At 46.0% G+C, this 19,135-nt stretch overlaps 1 protein-coding gene across 2 annotated transcripts in view; it reads left to right on the top strand.

Moving 5' to 3' along the window:
- MYT1 (myelin transcription factor 1) overlaps window positions 1-17,112 on the top strand; it is a 59,209-nt gene extending 42,097 nt beyond the window's left edge. For both annotated transcript variants that reach the window (XM_058036358.1, XM_058036359.1), the window contains exons 15-23: window positions 1,656-1,718; window positions 1,979-2,047; window positions 6,537-6,599; window positions 7,185-7,268; window positions 11,360-11,581; window positions 12,318-12,409; window positions 13,279-13,382; window positions 13,482-13,625; window positions 15,233-17,112. In XM_058036358.1, the coding sequence (XP_057892341.1) occupies window positions 1,656-1,718; window positions 1,979-2,047; window positions 6,537-6,599; window positions 7,185-7,268; window positions 11,360-11,581; window positions 12,318-12,409; window positions 13,279-13,382; window positions 13,482-13,625; window positions 15,233-15,373 (982 nt within the window). In that variant the 3' untranslated portion in view covers window positions 15,374-17,112. The remainder of the gene's footprint in view (window positions 1-1,655; window positions 1,719-1,978; window positions 2,048-6,536; window positions 6,600-7,184; window positions 7,269-11,359; window positions 11,582-12,317; window positions 12,410-13,278; window positions 13,383-13,481; window positions 13,626-15,232) is intronic.
- The last annotated feature ends 2,023 nt before the right edge of the window (window positions 17,113-19,135 follow it).

Genomic DNA, 19,135 nt, shown 5'->3' with positions numbered 1-19,135 from the left:
AAATGGGAAAATCTTTTCAGGTTTTCCTGTTATTTTCCTGTTAGAGTGTTTCTGGCATGGTGATGGCACCTACCCAATGTCCTAATCCCCTGTTTTGGGACACTGGCTGATGTTGTGGAGCACCCAAAGGAACTCAACACCTTCTTGAAGAGGGTGTTGAACACAAGATGTCTCATTGAGAAGACGGGATTTGTTGGCTTAGTGCAAGGGGTCCCAGCACTGTGAAACTGCAGGAACACAAAATGTGACCTGAGGCTGCAGCACGTTTGCTGTTGTGTTGCATTTTGCATTGGAGAGAGACCTTGACCCAGCTCACATCTGTCCGTCCATAGTGTGGGTGGAAGCACAGACCCAGACCTGCCCTATTGGATGGAGCATGGCTCTGCATCCACGCCAACACCCACAGGAATGGTTAATGTTTAAGGGTTTGAGCCAAACGTGGCAGCTTGGACCTGGCTCTGGTTTAACAGCGCGTCAGGATCAGCCTGGAGGTTGTGATGGGGAGATTTCCCCTCCCAGGCATCCCAGCTGTTCCTGGCCTCTTTCCTGTGCATCTGACCCTCCCACACATCTCACAGGGAGTTGGTGGGCACCATTTTGCTGATCTCATCCAACCCACTCGTTATCTGCAGCCAGGCAGGGAGGAGATCTGTGGGGGCAGAGCAGCAGCAGCACCTTCCCTAAATGAGCAAAGCTCAGATCAGCTGCCCTACACAAAGCTCTAAAGGGTTTTTTAAAGCCCACCAGTGATGTGAACTGCAGTTTCTGAACTAGAGCCCTGAAGTCCTCCTGTGCTTTAATTTTATTGTGATGATAGAGAAATTTCCTGAACGGAAAAAGCCCTGGAATAAATAAATGGTGTCATGGGCAGCCCTGAGCCTTCCCTCTCCATTTAATATCCTTGTTCCTCTCTGGCCCAGGGGCTGTAATGAATTAGCTGTAGTTAACTCAGGAGCAGACTGGCCTGCTGTGTCTGATGCTCTGCGTCTGGGTGCAGCTCTTGTGCCATTTCCGGGCAGGTGCCCCTCACCTGTATCTGCCCATCACCCCCAGGCACAGCCAGAGCTCACTGTCATTCCCTTTCAGCAGCAAACAGTGATTGCAAGCTTTTCTTTGCAGCTTTAAGGGTTGGGAGAAAAAAAAGGGATCATTTCAGCAATCTGAAGCACCTTATCTGAAATCTGAGCAAGATGATTTCTGCAGCCAGAGCTTCAGCGTGGCAGGAATGATCCAACCTGGCAGCAGCAGCCAGGGGTGGCCACATCTGTCAGGCTGTGCCACCCATCAGGTTGTGCCAGTCCCCCACTGCCACCAAGCTCTCCCATCAACTAAGGGTTTTAAACACTTTCTTTGCCTTTGCCACATTTTTCTCTCTTTTTTTTTTTTCCTAATTGTTTTTAGGATCCTTATGATCTTTTAGAAGGAAAAAGGGAGGAAGGGGAGCTGGAAGGGGAACAGCTGGTTTATATCCATGCAAACACAGAAACACACACCAAGATCTGATGGATGGGGCTGGTGTCAGGGTCTGGCAGCAGGGCTGGACCGAGACACCCCAGACAGACCCTGAGGGGGCTCTGCTGGCTCTGCCCACCCGTGGATCCTGGGGAATCCCTTCCTTTCCCACACTTATGCTCTTTGTTGTTGTTGTTGCCCAGTTGCCCAACCCCAGGCTGTGATGGCAGTGGACACATAACGGGGAACTATGCCTCTCACCGCAGGTGGGTCGACATTTTCTACGTGGTTTGAACTTTAAAAACAACTTTTATTTTCTTTTGGTATAGTTTGTGACCATATGGATAGTTTGGTTCTGTTTCCTCCCCCCTTCTGTTGCCCCTCTCCCTCCCCATGCCCCAACCCTTTCCAACCCTTTTTCTTTTTCCTTTTTCTTATTTCTTATTTCTTTTTTTTTTTTTTTTTTTTTTTTTTTTTTTTTTTTTTTTTTTTTGCTTATCCAGATATTCCATCTCTTCTCTTTCAGCCTTTCTGGTTGTCCTCTTGCTGACAAGAGCCTCAGAAACCTCATGGCTGCCCACTCTGCTGACCTCAAGTATGTTTGCGCTCAACTTGGAACTCCTTTTTTTTCTTTATTTCCACCCTTTTTTTCTCTCTTCTCCCTTCCTGCCCCCACACCTCTTGCTCTGCTTTTGCTTTTCCATCCCCTCCCTTCTCCTTTCAAAGAGCTGATCAAAACCTGCCTGCAAGGATCTCTGGTGGAGTCCAGCTTCCAGCTGCTGCGCTGAAGAGGCAATGGCATGGAGGAAGGATAATTTTGGGGAGGGGGCTCATGGCAATGATTGGAAATAACCTGGATGCCTGGCAGGTTTCCTCTGGGCATTGTAGACATGTTATTTTCCTTTTCACTTGGCATCTTTTCCCAAGCTCTTGTTGCCTAGTTTGGGCCAGAACCCATTTCATTTCATATTTTTGTCCATCTCAAATAATGCAGAGCCTGGATTTATTTTTGGGTATAGACATGGCTGGGAGCTCACTGCCAGCACAATCAAAGCCAACTCTTTTGGAGAACCTGGGATGCTATTTTTATGCTACATTTTAGGGGCTGTTTGGGATGTAGTGAGAGAGGTTCCTCTTCATTTCCATGATTTGTGAGGGAATGAAAGAAGGAGTAACCAAATGCTTGGTGAGGTCAGATCCTGAGCCAGTGGTCAAGGGCTCACAGAAACCCAAACTTCCCATTCCCATTGATGTTTCTGAAGGGAGGAACCTGGTTTTGACATTTTCATTCAGGTATCTTCCTCTGAATCCCATATTCAGCTTTGCTGTCTTCTCCAAACTCCTCCTTTTCAGTAGGAGCTTATTCTTCCCAGGTGGGTTTCCCAAACGCTCTCTTAGGGTGCCTTCCCTAAAGGAAGGTGAAATTGTGTTTGGTTGGGAACACTGGGGAGACCCCAACCCTCTCCACCCAATCTGCATCTCTGGTGTAAAGTCCATTGAGAATTTTTTCATCATCTCTTTCATGGGCCCACCCTATCCTTGCAGGCTGAGTCTCCTCTGAGTTCCCAGCCTTGCTGAATTCAGTTTTTGGACCATTTAGACCCTGACCTAACTGAGGAGCCTCCACTGAGAGTAAAACCTCATGAAAGACTTTACATTGCACAGGGTCATCATGAAAAAACCCAAGAGTGCTGTGCCCTGTGTGCCATCAGGGGTTTCTGGAGCTGAGCCAGTGCTATTCCCACTGGTCTCTAAGGCCATTGGAAAAGTCCCAAATCCCTCTGTGGTGGCTCCTGGACTTCTCTGTGCCCCACCACCAGTGTGGAGCTGGTGCCAGGAAAGGTGTTAGTTAACCACCTGCTCCTTATCACAGAGGTGGACAAAGTGGCAGGATTAGCTGATATTAATAGAATTTGCTGGTGGATGGCAAGGACGGCTGTGATTAGTGCTAAGTACACTTAATCACACACTATAGACCATACACATTCTGAAAGGAGCTCTTCAAAGAGCTCTGCTGATCTGGTGTTTCTCCAACAGTTTGAAAGAACAGCCAAGTGATCAGACAATTAGCGTTAAAGATATCAAAAGCTCTCAGGAGCAGTGGCCATTCCCAGGAAGGGCCAGACAAAAAGCAAAAGGCTCATCCCTGGGACTGAGCATCATGTCCAGCCTTGCTGTGTTCCCCTCTAGCATCAATGTCAGTGCTTTTTATCAAAATACTGCGTAAAAAAGGATACTTCTGGCCCCCAAAAAAAGCTTGTTAATATTATTTCCTCAAATAACACTTTTTTTTCCCTATGTCCTGGTGAGGATGGGAGCAAAGGAGGGAGGAAGGGATTTTGAGATATTACAGATTGCACAGTCACAGCTTTTCAGAACTCCAGATAAGACCATGTCAGTGTTTCTATTATAAATTCTATTTTAGGGGTTAATATCCCTGATATAAAAAAAATAGCTCCAGGCTGGAACATGCAATAAAAGGTCTCTGTTGGTATGATTTGTCTCCAGATAATTAAAAATAAAAATCAAATTACTTCTCTCTCCTCTTTAAAAATCCTGAAAGGAAGAAAGAGTTTGGTGTTAGTGTTTTCATAATTTCCTCCCACCCTGAAGCTAAAACAACAGAGAAATTGTTTTGCTTTTCACTGTAACAGTGTAGAGCTGGGAAATATCCCAGTCATCTCCCAAACCTGTAATTTCTAAACAAGTTGAGGAATTTGCACCCTCATTGAGGTCCTGCTGGATGTGTCCTGCCCTTACTGCACCAGACCCTGTGCACTTATGTTTTCCTGGCTCTGAGCCTCCCTGTTGCCCCTCTAGGACCAGGCCATGTCCCTGCTCTCTTACCCAACGTGAGGTACCAATATTTTTTTGCCAATGAGATTATTCAGTGATGTGCAAACACCAAAATCTCCCTCAGAGCTGCTGCAAAGAGGAGAATTTTGGTATTTTCTATACAAAATGGGAAGACTTTTTAAAAACAGCTGTTTTCCAAGCTGCCAAATGAAAGTCACCTGTGGAAACCACTGCTCCACTGGCTCTCGGGGGGCAGAGCAGCAGAGCAGAATCACAGAATAGTTTGGATTGGAAAGGGCCTTAAAGGCCAAAACCCCTGCAGTGAGCAAGGACATCTTCAGCTACATCAGGCTGCTCAGAGCCCTGTCCAGCTTTAGGGAAAGCATCCTGCCTTTCCACAGAGCTCTGAGCTCAGGGGCTGCCCGGGCATCACCATCATTTCCCTGCCGTGTCCTGGAGACACCAACCCTGCCCTGCTGCAGGCGCCACCCAGCCACCCACACCAGGCATTGGTGGTTTAAAAGCAGGGCTGGAGAAAGTGGGGACACCAAAAACCCCATCCACAAGGAGAAAGGGGTGCTCTGCAAAGCTCCCTGAGCTTTGCTCAGAAGGAGCAGTGAGCATCTGCCCCTGGTCATGCAGCAGCACCCTGCATTTCCTCTGCACACCCCTGCGGTGTTTGTGAGGGTCCCCAGGACGAGGTGAGAGACAAGAATTTGACTCCACGTTCTCAGAAGGCTGATTTATTATTTTATGATATTATATTAAAAAATGGTATACTAAAACTATACTAAAAGAAAGAGAGAAAGGATACATCAGAAGGCTAACAAGAATGATAAAGAAAAACCCGTGACTCCTCAGAGTCTCCACACAGCTGGACCACCATTGGTTATTAAATTAAAACAATTCACATGCTGGATAAACAATCTCCAAATCACATTCCAAAGCAGCAAAACAGGGAGAAGCTGAAGCTTCCCAGGAGAAGAAATCCCGGCGAAGGGCTTTTTCAGAAAATATCATGGTGACACACCCCCTCCCCTGGCCTTAATTACTTGACTCAAAAAGCCCTGGCTAATTGGCAGGCTGGCCTGCACATCCTCTGCAAACACTGCTCACCTCTCTCCCTTGTCCCCATGACAACTTTTATGTCACCTACAGCACAGGGAGCAGATCTTTGTGCTCCTTTCCATCCCTCACCATCAATGATGCGCTGCTGAGCTCAGGCCATTCCCTGCCAGCTTTGGGTGATCACAGCAGTGACCTCCAGCCTCTGGGTGATCACAGCAGTGACCTCCAGCGTTTGTGCACCTTTGGGTGATCACAGCAGCGACCTCCAGCCTCCCATGGAGACCTCTGGATGCTCACCTGGAAACTCACGGCTGCGGATGCACCTACTCGAGAATCTGCAGGAAAAAAGCCTCTTTTTGGCTTGGCTCAAATACACTGAATTGTAAAGCTGTGCCATTAGCCAGTGACACAGAGAAGGAAAGGGCAGGCAGCAAGCTGGTGGCGTGCCAGTTTTGTAAGGCAGCAGCTGAGGGGCACTGTCTGTGGTGACCCAGGGGTCCCCAGCCCAAGGAGCCTCACAGGCTGTCCCCTGCTGACTCCCTGTCCCCTGGCCACGGTGTTGTGGAAGGAGGGGTCCCAGGGCTAACCTAACCTTTTTTCTCCTGTTTCTCCATCATTTGTCATCAGAAGCATTGGCCAGTGTTTTTGCACTCCGCAGACCCTCCTGCCACGGGCTGCCCACTTGCCCTCACTGAGATTATGCTCCCTGAGTCACCCAGAACTGAGCCAAAGCCTTCTGTTGGTGGTGGCCGTGGTGGCCCTGCTGTCCAGAGCTGTCCACTGTTTTTCTGGTTTCTGCTCTCATCCTGGGTCCATCCTGCTGGCCCTGGATGGCCCTTGATGTCTCCTTATGCCTTCCGAAACTTGACAAACACTGTCCTGGAGGGGCATTTTAATTATTATCAGCTTCTGAACTGTCCCCTTCGTGAGGGTGGGGACACAGGCTGGGACCCGCATCCTCTCATGGGAGAGCAGCTCCTCACTGTGCTCCCAACACCCCAGAGATGTTCCTCTCCAATGTCGCATCATGCAGTGGTGCATTGAAATCAGTACCACGGATATTACAGACCAAATCTTGTCCTTACAGAGGGGGAAGGGGCAGGAAGGAAAAACCTGCTCATGCTGACAGCGCCCAGATTTCTGTTTGAGAAGAGCTGTCACAAAGTGTTGATCCCCTGCTCACATCCCCAGGCTAATCTGAGCCTCCCTTGCCTCTGCAGGTGCCCTACTCCTGGTTGTGATGGCTCTGGTCACATAACAGGAAATTATGCATCACATAGAAGGTAAGATCTCCCTTAAATTATTTTCTCTCTACTCTCTTTCTCTGTTGCTTGCTCTTTCTTTTTTTTTTTTTTTTTTTTCCTGCAGTGGGCAGAGTTGTAAAGTTCTGAATAAAACATTAATGTTACTGACAACTGAAGCCTATTTTCATCTCTTTAATCTGACTTCTTTTTTTTTTTCTGATGTTTTCAGAATCTGATTAGAAGCTCCTTTCAACAGAATAAAAGACAAAGGGTCAGATTTTAGCTGATGCAATGTTCCTGTTAATATTGCTACCTATTTATGACTTCTATTATCACTTTAGAACATTAATAGCACAGATCTGAGCCTTCTGTTTCAACAATTCCATTAAACACTGCAGGCTGTTAGCAGATATCTTCTTATCTAGACACGATTAATTACTGTCCATCTCCCTCAATTTTTTACTATTTTTTTTCCTTCTGACTTCTCCTCGTGATGTGAAGCTGCAAAACGAGAGAGATCAAAAACACTGTGCCAAATTCAAGGGAAAGATGACTGAAGTGGGGGAATAGCAAATGCAGAGATTCTGCCAGTGAGACAGGCCTTTCTTCTCTTTTTAACCACAGTCTGTCAGGCTGCCCTCGTGCCAAGAAAAGTGGGATCAAGATCACCCCGACAAAGGATGATAAAGAAGACCCAGAGCTGATGAAGTAAGTCTGGGAATAACTCCTGAGCAGAGCTTGTCACTCCCTCCACTTCACCTCACACAGATTTATGTGGGGGATCACTCAGCACCCACCCCACATCCGCCCTTGCTCGCGCTGCTTTGAGCATCCTTCGCTGTGTTTTGGTGTTGCAGTTTTGATATTTGATGGAAAAATTGAGTGGTGGGGAGGTAGTGGCGTCTTTTTCTTGCAGATGTGAAAGGTAGATTGGTAGGTTCACAAACAGTTTCTCTGCTAGCTGTGTTTTATGTAATTTCTGGAAAACCACAGCGGTGCTATAAATGAAGGTAAAACCCCACAGCCAAGTCAGACATTGCAGGGTTTTGGGAAGCAATGGGCAGGCAAGGGCTGATGGAGTAGAAACTACCCAGTACTGAGTTGGGTCAGGATCTGGCAACCCTGAATATTCTTTTCCAGGGCAGAAAATTCTAAGTGAACTGGAAAAAAAGCTCTCTCTGCTGCCTCAGGCTGAAGTTTTCGAAACATCCCAGGGGGTTTATTCCTGTGGGGAATAGAGATTTGAAATTGCTTAGTCCACCTCAGGAGTTTTCATGAGCTGTGAAATCCATTTGTCCTGACTTTTAGCAAGTCTGAACATCACAGGCTCAGCATGTGGGGTCTGGGATCTGTATCTCCTTACACAGCTACAGGACATGAAAGGCAGCACTGACTCCAGGATCGTTTTTGTTTTTACTTTTTTTTTTTATTACCTCAGAGCATCTCCATCCTTTCTGAAGCCTTGTACACTCACCCAGCAAGTGCAGGTGGAAGGGGGCAAAAAGAAACATGGAAAAAATTATCAACCACTTCCAAGGGTTTCTAGTTGCCCATGAGTGCTGGCATATCTGTCCAAACCCCTTTGGCTCAGCAGACTGTCTCCAAATGGAGATTTAAAAAAAAAAATATTTCACTCCCAGGGCAGGTCTTGCCCTCCAGAGGAGCAGAGGTGGGTATCTCCATGCGCCCAGGTTTTGGCCTGGAGCAGAGGCTGAGCCAAAGCAGGACCCAGCAGGGGTGGAGGAACCCTGCAGGGGCTGTGGGAAGCTGGGATGTGCCTGCTGGGGGGAAAGGACCTTTCAGAAAAAGATGATATTTGAGCCATCTGCTCTGTTCTTCCTCCTCAGTCTACAGGAAGGAAAGCCTCTCAGTTAAATGAGCCGTGTGATAATTAGCAGGAGTTTGCAGAGTTTATTAAAAATTAAGCAACCTACTAGAGAATCTGCAGGAAAAAAAGCCTCTTTTGGCTCAAATACACTGAATTGCTGGTGGTGTTGCAAAGCTGTGCCATTAACCAGTGACACAGAGAATGAAAAGGCAGCAAATTGGCGATGTGCAGCTGCTGGCTGTACCTTTGCTCTCACCGTGGTTGGAGACCCCAGGTGGGAGGTCACCCCTCTCCATGGTTTCTCCAGGAATATATGACCTGTGGGGCTGGGGAAGCTGTGGTTTTGCTCATTTGTGCCTTCCCCACTCAGGACAGGACAGAGCAGTTTCCCCAGTGTGGTTTCTCTGCATAGAAATCACTTCCCAGTGCAAGGAAAAAGGAGTTTTTATGTGGCTGTTCTGTTGTGGGGAACATGGGGTGACCCACAGCAGAGTGAGGGTCCCCACCAGCATCCTCACCAGGGGGTTGGTTTCTCCTAGTCCACCCTAAAGATGCAAACTGGGAAGATAAAGTTGCAAGAAATCATTTAATTGTTTGGGTTGGAAGGGATTTAAATCTCACCTCATTCCAGTCCTCTGCCATGGGGTGGGACACCTTCCACTAGACCAGATTTCCCAAAATCCCATCCAGTCTGGCCTTGGACAATTCCAGGGGTGGGGCATCCATAGATTCTCTAGGTTCCAGGCTCCAAATGGGGCTGGATTTTCTGACTCCTGCAAAGCTGGTGCCATCCTCCCCCAGACAGGTCTTGGTGGAACCATGGATATGGGTGCAGGAAATGTGAAATGTGAAATGTGAGGGTCTCTGCAGCAGCAGGAGAAGGAGGCATTCCCTAACATCCCATGGCCCAGACAGCAACCCCCCCTCTTCCAGTACAGCCAGGAGGAGCAGAAGCTCCTCTGAGACGTGCAAAACAACGTGGCACAACAATCCCTGGCTGGTGCCTCCCCCCAGCCCGTGGCTGTGTTTGTCCCACCACCCACGGCAAGGTGTGCCTGGTGTGGGTTTATCTTAAGGAGCTTTGGCTCTAAATCCTTCCTCTGTCTGCACTGAACTCCACTTGGAACCCGGCCGAGTTTTGCACATCATCACCGAGGAGAAAGTCATTTAGTCCCTGTTGTTTGTGCTGTTCATCCTTCGAGTAATTTGCTGCAGATGTGATTGAACAGATCACCTCAACCTTCAGCCCAGCCCATACAGTGGAAGCATCCACAGGTGTCTAATTGATTAAACGCTACTGGTGCTCCCATTAAATAATAATAATGTTAAAAAAAAAATTTAAAATATGTCCAAGACAGCTGTTTTGCACAATAAGGCTCTGGTTTATTTTTTAACAATGAAAATGTAATAAAAGTTAAATTAACGGTGTAAAATATGTAATGGTTGGGCTGTAATGGCTGCATACGAAATGCTGGGGTTTGTCTCTGTCTCTCTTGCTCTTCCCCCCTCTCCCCCTTCTCCTTTTCCTCCTGAGGATTCAGTAATTTGCTCGTGATCATATAAAAGCAATGATGTTATGAATTTACTGAGGATCCTGCTGGCAGGGATATTATAAGTGAATTGTGCTGCATTTGCAGCTGATTAAAATCGAGATCAGCATTTTTCAAATTATCTTGGGAAAAGGCTGGGTGTAGGGCCCCCCCTTTTGCTGTCATCTCCCTTTTGTGTGGAATGTAAACAATCAGGGCAATAATTTCTGCGGTGAAACGCAGCTTGTGATTTTCAGGAGCAGCTCTGCGAATGCTTTTGCTGGAGAGCCTCAAAGTCCCTAATTGCTTCCAAACTAAGGACATGGGGACTATTTTTGTCATTTCTTACCTCCTTCCACCTCCTCTATTTTTGAGTAACCTCCCTTGAGTAATAAACTTTTAACTGTATTTATAATTGACAAGCATTTTTAAAACAAATTCAAACCACAGCAGAAACCCTGATAGATACACTGGGCTTGTAGGATGGCAGGATTTAGGGAGAATGCCATTAGGTGAGGAGGGAGGAAAGAGGAGCCTTTTAGAGAGCCACTCGTGTGCTTGGCAGTAGCACAAGTTGTGTTGGTGCTTCCACAAGGCTTCTCACAGTTCCTGTGTGTTTCAACTGGCCAAAAAGAGGGAGAAGTCTGGTAAGGGCAGGGTTCCTGTGCTGCCCTGATGATAATTCCCACTTTATCCCCTTGAGAGCGTGGGTTGATCTCCCCAGAGAGGCAGGATGTGAACCAGGAGGAGGAGGAGGAGGAGGCAAGTGAGGCCAGGCTGTGGCTGCAGGGTGAGTGGTGGTTCAGTGATTTGTCCTGTTTGATGGGGTGCAGGCTCAGTAACCCCTCGGATGCCCTCCTGGCAGGAACGGGGCTGCAGCTCTTTGTGCACAGCCTGAACAGCTCCTGGCTCAGGGACGGGCTCCTGGGGAGGGCTGTGTGCCCAAGAGCACAGACAGGGCTCCTCTGCTCTGCGGGCAGGGTGATAAGAGATGAGCCTGGGCTCATCAGCAGTGACACAGGGCAGAGCCAGCAGTACGTGTGGGATGGTTCAGTGTGATGTCAGTATTGGGGTACACCAGGAACCCCTGCTGGCAGCCCAACCTGCTATTTTTGTCCCCAGTGAGGCACCAAACACCTGGTTTCTGGCACCACTGGGACCTACTTTTGCTGCACGTGATGTGACCTCCACAGACTTCCCTCCTGCAGAACTGTCCTTGATTCCCTTTGGCTCTTTTGAAGGAGCACTCATAGCTCTTAATATCCCATCTGCTATTTCCATCAACCAAACATCTCCCCTATAAAACTCCAGACGAGGCCCAAATACAAACACTCTCTTCCCAGGCTTCCTCATTGCTGCTCACCAATAATTCCCTCCCTTTCTTTATTCCTTCCTTCTGCTCCTTGCCCTTGCCGTGACTTTGGGTGATTCCCCGTGCCCAGGTGTCCCGTTCCGGGCTGTGTCGGGCTGGGACACATCAGTGGCAAGTACGCGTCCCACCGGAGCGCCTCCGGCTGCCCCCTGGCCGCCCGCAGGCAGAAGGAGGGATCGCTCAACGGCTCCTCCTTCTCCTGGAAGTCCTTGAAGAATGAAGGTCCCACCTGTCCCACCCCAGGCTGTGACGGTTCTGGCCACGCCAACGGGAGCTTCCTCACTCACAGAAGGTAAACGCTGGGGTTTGTGTTAGTGTGAGTGTGATGGTTTTGCCTGTGGAGAAACGTACCTGCCCCAAGATGCTGCTTGAGCGGCGTTCGGCTTCTCATGCCAGGCTCAGGAATTGGCGATTTTGATGCTGAGTTGAGTCGGTTGAAGTTTACTGAATGGAGAAAATGTGTGGTTGTTTTGATAGTCAGAGAATCACAGAATGGTTTGGGTTGGAAGGGACCTTAAAGATCATCTCATTCCTACCCCCTGCCACAGGCAGGGACACCTTCCACTATCCCAGATTGCTCCAAGCCCTGTCCAACCTGGCACTGGATACTTCCAGCAATCTTCCACAGCAATCTTAGGCAGCTCTGGCCTCACCACCCTCACAGGGAAGAATTTATTCCTAACCTCAAATCCAAATCCTTATTTGCATGCTGGAAAAGAATTTGAGCACCACAAATAGGAGCTTGGTGCCCAAGACAACCAGATTCATCTCACCCTCCTCACCTAGCACACCTCCTCTTTTAGGAAGCAATGTGTTTTTAATCTTTGCTTAAAGAAAATCGCTCTCGCTTCATAAATGGGGCATTTTGTGGCATTATTCATAAAGCAATTTCCTCTGTACCATAAAAAGCTTTTAAGAGAACTGTCTCGCAGCTTGAATTCCACCAAATGGCACATGTTCTTATGTTGGGAACATAAGCACCTATAAATACTGAGAGTTTATGAAACCCATTTTTACTTGTTTTTCAGTTTGTCAGGGTGTCCAAGAGCTACTTTTGCTGGGAAGAAAGGAAAACTCTCAGGGGATGAAATTCTCAATACAAAGTTCAAGACCAGCGATGGTAAGATTTTTCACTCCTTTGCCTTGCAGGTGTGTCAGGGTGTTTGGCCCACAGATCTTTTTCTTTTTAGACTGGGGAGGTTTAACCTGAAATCTGGGCACAGATTTCAAGGACATCATGTACTCTGAAAACACATTCCTCGTGTATTCTGGGTGTCTGTGCCGGCATGGTACTAGTCTCACTCATTGAGTCACACATTTTGAGGGAGCAACAATAAAAAAGGCAAAAGAAGTAATGCTGAAATTCAGATCTTTTTTTCATATATTCACTGGCATTTTTACAAATCCCTTGCAGTCACTCAGCGATTTCCACCTATTCAGGGCTTTTAATACTGAGATATTTCTGGACCTGGAATTTTGTTAGCGATGGCACTTTGCATTTCCAGTGCTATTACTGAGCTTTCTGTGGTATTTGACAAGGTTCAAGCATTGAACTTGATAGTTTGGAACCTATAAATACCTGCACTCCTCTAGAAATATTGCTTTATTTTATGGACCTCGTAATTTCTCATCAAGATATGCATTAGTTTTTTAAATGGCATCATTCCAAACTCAGGATCGGAGAGAGTGACCTGACTGTTCAGGACAATCAACCTTGCTGGGTGTGGGGATGTGTTGGACTCCAACTGCTCTGCTGTCCTTTGCTTTTGCATTTACATATTGACCTGTTCAAGTATCATTGACCTGTGATAATAAAAATATTAATTATAAAAAAAATAGAAAGAAAAAGGCAGGTGAGAGGTACATCCTGTTTCAAGGATGTAAAAGACAAGGTAAGGACGGTGCAGCAGGATAGGCTCAGCAGAAAGCCCAACAATTTTGCTTTTCCCAAGAGCATTTGTTGACTGCCCATGACCTTCCCTCCTGCAGTTCTGGAGAATGATGAGGAGATCAAGCAGCTGAACAAGGAGATCAGTGAGCTGAACGAGTCCAACTCAGAGATGGAAGCAGCCATGGTGAAACTCCAGTCCCAGGTATGTGTCCTTGGCCATGCATTCAAGCCCAGGGGCGATGGGTGTTGGTGGGTGCCATTGGTGAGGGTTGGTGACCCTGCCGTGCTCCTTGCTCCACAGATCTCCACCATGGAGAAGAACCTGAAGAACATTGAGGAGGAAAACAAAATCATAGAGGAGCAAAACGAAGCCCTGTTCCTGGAGCTCTCAGGGTTGAGCCAGGCTCTTATCCAAAGTCTTGCCAACATCCGCCTTCCGCACATGGTAAGAAACTTTGACAGTGCTCAGCCCAATCCAGCATCATCGAGGGAGCTGTGCCAAACCCAATACATGATAAGGCTTTTTCACAATTAAAGAGTGGGAGAATTTCTTTCCATACACCTATGTGTCCTTTATAAGATCAGTACTTTTCCCTTATCTCTGAAGCTTGTATTGTATCTCCCTTTTGTTGTCATTTTCTGCTGATCTCCCTTTTTATCTATTGTTCTGTCTCATTACATCTGGGAGCACTATCACAAAATGGGAAACTTTATCAAGGGCACCCAGTGCCTTTTAGGCTAAGACAGCACAAGCCGAGATCAGGAGGGATTGGATTTCAACGTCAGAAAGATCTTAGAGCTCCTATTACAATGCAGGTAGTTTCAATTCAGTTTTGAATAGCTGGCAGCTAAAGAATAGCATTCTTAAAGAGAGTGTATTTTGTTTAATTTAACAAGGTCTAACAGCCCACAGCATGTTACCATAGAGTTACTGAGAAATGAAAAGACTGCATTAAAATAGTAAAACCACAAAAGGCTATTAATTACCTTCTCTCTATTCCCAGGAATGTAATTACTGTTGTCAAAACCAGGTGTGTGGAGGTGGGGCTCGTGTTGTTGAGGAAGCTGTCCTCTTACAACTCATAAAGACCATTGCAATGATCAGAGGAATGAGCTTTTGATTTATTTTTTCTTCCATCCTTTTTTTTTTTTTTTTTTTCTTTCTGAGAATCCTTTTCATTGGGGTTTGTATTTAAATTCAGACTGGTTGGAGAGAAGCCATCCTCCAGCAGAGCAGTTTTGGACAGTATTCACCCAGCTGCCTAACTGGCAGGAAACCACTCACTGAGAGCTTTTTTGTAAAGTATTTGACACATAAAGGTCAAATAAACTGTTCAGCAAATATTTTTTCAAGGTTTCAGGCAATTCTAATTAAATGATGCCCATGAGACTTTTATGCTCATTTTATTCCTGTTCTTTTTCCTCCTTCTCCCTCTCTTTTTTCCCCCATTAAGCCCAAGTTAGATGCTTGCAATGCCCCTCGAAAGCAGAAGCTGTACTGCAGCAGAGAGCTGGGCTGGGCAGCTGTGAGCCCAAGGTGACCTGACTTTGCCTTTGGTTCCCTCCGTGATGTTTCAGCAGTCCTGTTGTCCTCCAACCCTTCATTTCCATGCCTTAATTCAGCCTCCAGCCTGTCAGGCTGCCTGCACACACTTTACCTGATGCTGTTAATAGCTCCACAAGGCCAGCGCATAAAATTAAGGACCTGGTTAAGATCCAGTGGGATTAGGGCAATGATGAGATTCCTGTAGATGCAGCACTGCACACAAAAAGGCTTTGATGTGGAGACCTTTGGCTGTCTGTACATACAGAGAAACATGGAATGGTTTGGGTCAGAAGGGACTTCAAAACTCACACTTTTCATGCCCTCTGCCATGGGTAAGGACAACTTCCCCTAGACCAGGTTTCTCCAAGCCTGGCCTTGAGCACTTTTAGGAATCCACAACTTCTCTGGGCACTAAAATACGCAGGTGATTTATTTGCAAAGACTCTCATCCTCATCCTGCTCCATTACTAATGCTTTTATTTGATTTTTTTTTTTTTTGGCTGCAGGATCCAATTAGTGAGCAGAACTTTGATGCCTATGTGAACACACTGACAGACATGTACACCAACCAGGAGTGCTACCAGAACCCGGAGAACAAGGACCTGCTGGAGAGCATCAAGCAAGCTGTCAAGGGCATCCAGGTGTAGCGCTGCGGGATGGAGAGCAGCAAGTAAACAGACTGTAAGATGGAACTTCCCCTCCAAGTATTCAGGTTTACAAGTTAGAAAACTTGTTTAATGAATGAAAAAAAAGAAAAAAAAAAAAAAAGGACCAAAATGTAACCAAGACGCCATTTCTGAGACATGGAACTGATCAAACTCAATGTTCTCGTTTACTTAACTTTGGACCTTCTTGAGAAAAGTGGGATTTTTTTCCACCTTGACTACGAGGTAGATCAGGATGGAAGGTTAAATTCTCCAGTTGGCTGTGGGGCTTGGTAGCAGGTGAAGAGCAGGCATCTTCCATGAGTTGCTTGTTCTTGCAGAATAGATCCAAGGGTTAAAATGTTACAAGAACAGGGTCTTGTCTGATCCAAGACTAGTGTATGACTGGCTTAAACCCTCATGTTGTCTATGGTCGTATGTCCAGATCACCTACTCACACATGAGTTATGTTCTATGTTGCTACAAGTGCTGGAGCTGCAAGCTACCTGTAAATCTGAACCTGTGCTGGGCCTCCCAACCCCGAAGTGTTCAGATATCCACTGGGCATGGGAACTCTGAAGTATTATAAAGTAGCTTATTTTTATTTTCTGAAAGAAATCTGAAGAGCAGTTCTGGATCTCCAGTGGAAAGCGCAATGGAAAAAAGGTTCTCAGGGAAGCTTTTGGAGTTTGCAACTACAGTATTCCTTTGTCTGTCTTAAATATAAGAGTAGCTATTATGAATAGGCCAATTCCAGATATTTCAAACAGAAGAATTTCTTTAATGTGTCATGGTCCGGTGTATATGATTTTTTGGAAATCTGTTTGATGACAGTTCTGGTTCTTTTCATTATTGTGATCATCCCTACAGTGGCGCAGTACTGCCAGTCCAGAGATCATACATCAATGCCAGAGAACGGTTGAGATTGTGATGAACAAAACAAAACAAATCCAATCCAAAAGAAGCAAAAACCAACAAAAAGAGAGATGTTAATTGATGGCCAGAAAAGTGCTTATGTACTGTGAACCAGGAGTTGATTCCTTACACGTACCCACAGGGCAATGAAGATGGTTTGGTTTGGTGTTCTAGGATTTGTGCGAAATCACAGCGAGAGCGCCATTCTGCAACAAAGAAAAAGGGGAAAAAAGGAAAAGTAAAAGAGGATTCAGGTATTGGGAATTCTTCCAAAGAAGCAGTTGTAAGCAGCTGGGTACACGCAGCCCTCCGTGCACTTAGAGAACAACTCTGTGAATATCTTTGGGGCACTGCTCTGCAGCACTGCTCCATGGCCAGGGCCAGCTGTCACCCCACGGGGCTGCTCCCCACCTTCGCTCCCACCTGGAGCTCACTTCCTTCTCCAAACACTTCAGTGGGGCAGAACCCCCTGAGGGGCCCCAGCCTGGGGCGTCCCATATCCCACATCCCATATCCTGCATCACTCCCAGCCGTGGGACAGGCGGAGCTGGGGAGGATCGTGTTGACCCCAACAAAAGGCAAGAGTGTGGTGTTGTTTCGAGCCAAATCCTGCAGATATTTAGGGTATAATTCCCGATTTGGGGAAGTCAGTGGAAAGTCCCAGTGGCTACCATGACCACTGGATGTGGCCTGGAAGCCCATGAGTGGCTTGGTTGGAGTTGTTCCCTGTGTTGAGTTCCATAGGGCAGTTGGCCTGGGTAGGCTTGCTCCCATACTTAAGTGTTTGCAGGATCAGACTCCATGAGTTCACTTATTTTAGAACCCATTCCAAGTGCAAAAATACAAAAAAAAAAAAAAAAAAAAGAGGGAAAAAGTATGAAATTTGAGGTGTTAAAAACACAACGTTCTTAACATGTAAATAGAGTCCAAATTGATTGTGACTGCAATTCAGTTAGTATTTAAAGGTAGAGAAATTGCACTTACTGGAAGAAAGAGAAGAAAAAAAAGTAGTTAGTTTAATTATGCTGTAAATTATTTAATTTTGGCAAGATGTATGTAATTTATATTTACAACACCTTATGTTAACTTTTTGCTATTTATTTAACTTTTTTATTTATTAATTTTATACTTATTTTAAACTGGACACTGCACCATAGAAATGAAGATAAAAGAAGCAAAAAAAAAAGTTAAAAATTAAAACTTTTGACCGTAAAAATGATATTCCAAAAAAAAGAAAAAAAAAAGAAAAAAACCCTATCTACAACTCCTACTTGTAATTTTGATGCAACCAAGTTATTTTTTATATATTTTGTTATTTATTCTTTTAATGATGGGAATTTTTTAAAAGATATTTTATAACTGAGACATTTTGATAATTTTTTGGTTTGTTTTTTTTGTGGGGGCAGGGGCACTGGGGGCAAGAGAGACTTTTTCAGTTTTTCTTTTTTTTTTCATTCATATTGTTTCAGGCACTGATAACAGGAAATGAAAATTCTGTATTTATTATTTATTTAATATTTAAGTCGGGAAAAAAATGAACTGTGCTCTTGTTGTATATTTATTTTGTTGTTTGTGTGTTGGTTATGTGATGACTGAGTACTTGTTTATGTGAAGGAATACTGTTAATATTTAAATAATAAAGAGTCACATTGAAAGTTATAGCAGGCTACATGTTATTCTGTGAAAACGAATACTGTGATCTACTTTCCTCAGGAAATGTATTTTGCAGACAGAACTTCCTTATGTACTGGCAGGGTTATTTCATAATAAAACCCAGTTCTGTTTGTGACTTTAGTTCCTATGGTCTTTCTTCAAGCTGTGTCCCTACTGGGCTTTGTCCTTGTCCTGCACCGTGGTTTGGGGGTGGTCAGTGTGTCCCTGCTCCCCTGCAGCTCTAGCCAGGACTGTGCACCTCCCACCTGGCTTTTCCCACCTCCTAAGCCGGGAGATTTCAGGGGAATTTAGGTTTGGTATATCTGAAGGCTTTGGAGAGGAAGGAGCTGCCACCATCCAACCAAGCAGGTGCTTAAATCCTGCTAGTGCTGTGATGGGAATTCTAAGCCCCAGGAAGGCTGGAGGCAGAATTCCTCTGGGCAGGGCTTTCCCCCTGCACCCCCAGGAGTGCAGGAGCACCTCTGCTGTGGAGACAGGCTGAGAGACCTGGGGGTGTTCAGCCTGGAGAAGAGAAGAGCCTCTTCCAGTGTCTGAAGGATGCCTAAGAGAGATAGAGAGGGACTTGGGGCAAGGGTGTGGAGGGACAAGATAAGGGGGATTGGATTCACACTGCCAGAGGGCAGGGTTAGATGGGATATTGGGAAGGAATTCCTTACCCTGTGAGGGTGCTGAGGCCCTGGCACAGGGTGCCCAGAGAAGCTAAGGTTGCCCCATCCCTGGAAGTGTCCAAGGCCAGGTTGGATATGGCTTGGAGCAGCCTGATCTGTGGAAGATGTCCCTGCCCATGGCAGGGCTTTGGAATGAGATGATCCTTGGGGTTCCTTCCGACCCAAACCATTCTAGGATTCCATGATCTTGTGGTTCTGTGCTTCCACAGGTGGTGTGTGAGCAGAGGGGATGCCATTGGAAGCAGTACAGGAGATGCCAGCCCTGGGATGCAACACAGAGATGGACACTTTTCCTTCCTGGACTTCAAAAAAAACTTCAAAAACTGATTTTTGTCAACAAGATTTGCTCAGTTGCATCAACTCAACTGTGATGTTCACAGATTGCCCTCTTGGAAGAACAGAGCCTTTTCTCTGGTAAGAGATTATGTTTTGAAGCTGTGGCAATGAAGAGAATTTTTCGCGGATCTCTGTGTTGGATAATTTCTAAAGTTGCCAAAATTCAGTTTTG

The sequence above is a fragment of the Melospiza georgiana genome, chromosome 17 (assembly GCF_028018845.1).
Source record: "Melospiza georgiana isolate bMelGeo1 chromosome 17, bMelGeo1.pri, whole genome shotgun sequence".
Lineage (NCBI taxonomy): Eukaryota > Metazoa > Chordata > Aves > Passeriformes > Passerellidae > Melospiza > Melospiza georgiana.
Note: the sequence above shows the minus strand (reverse complement) of the source record. Positions and strands in the feature narration are given on the sequence as shown.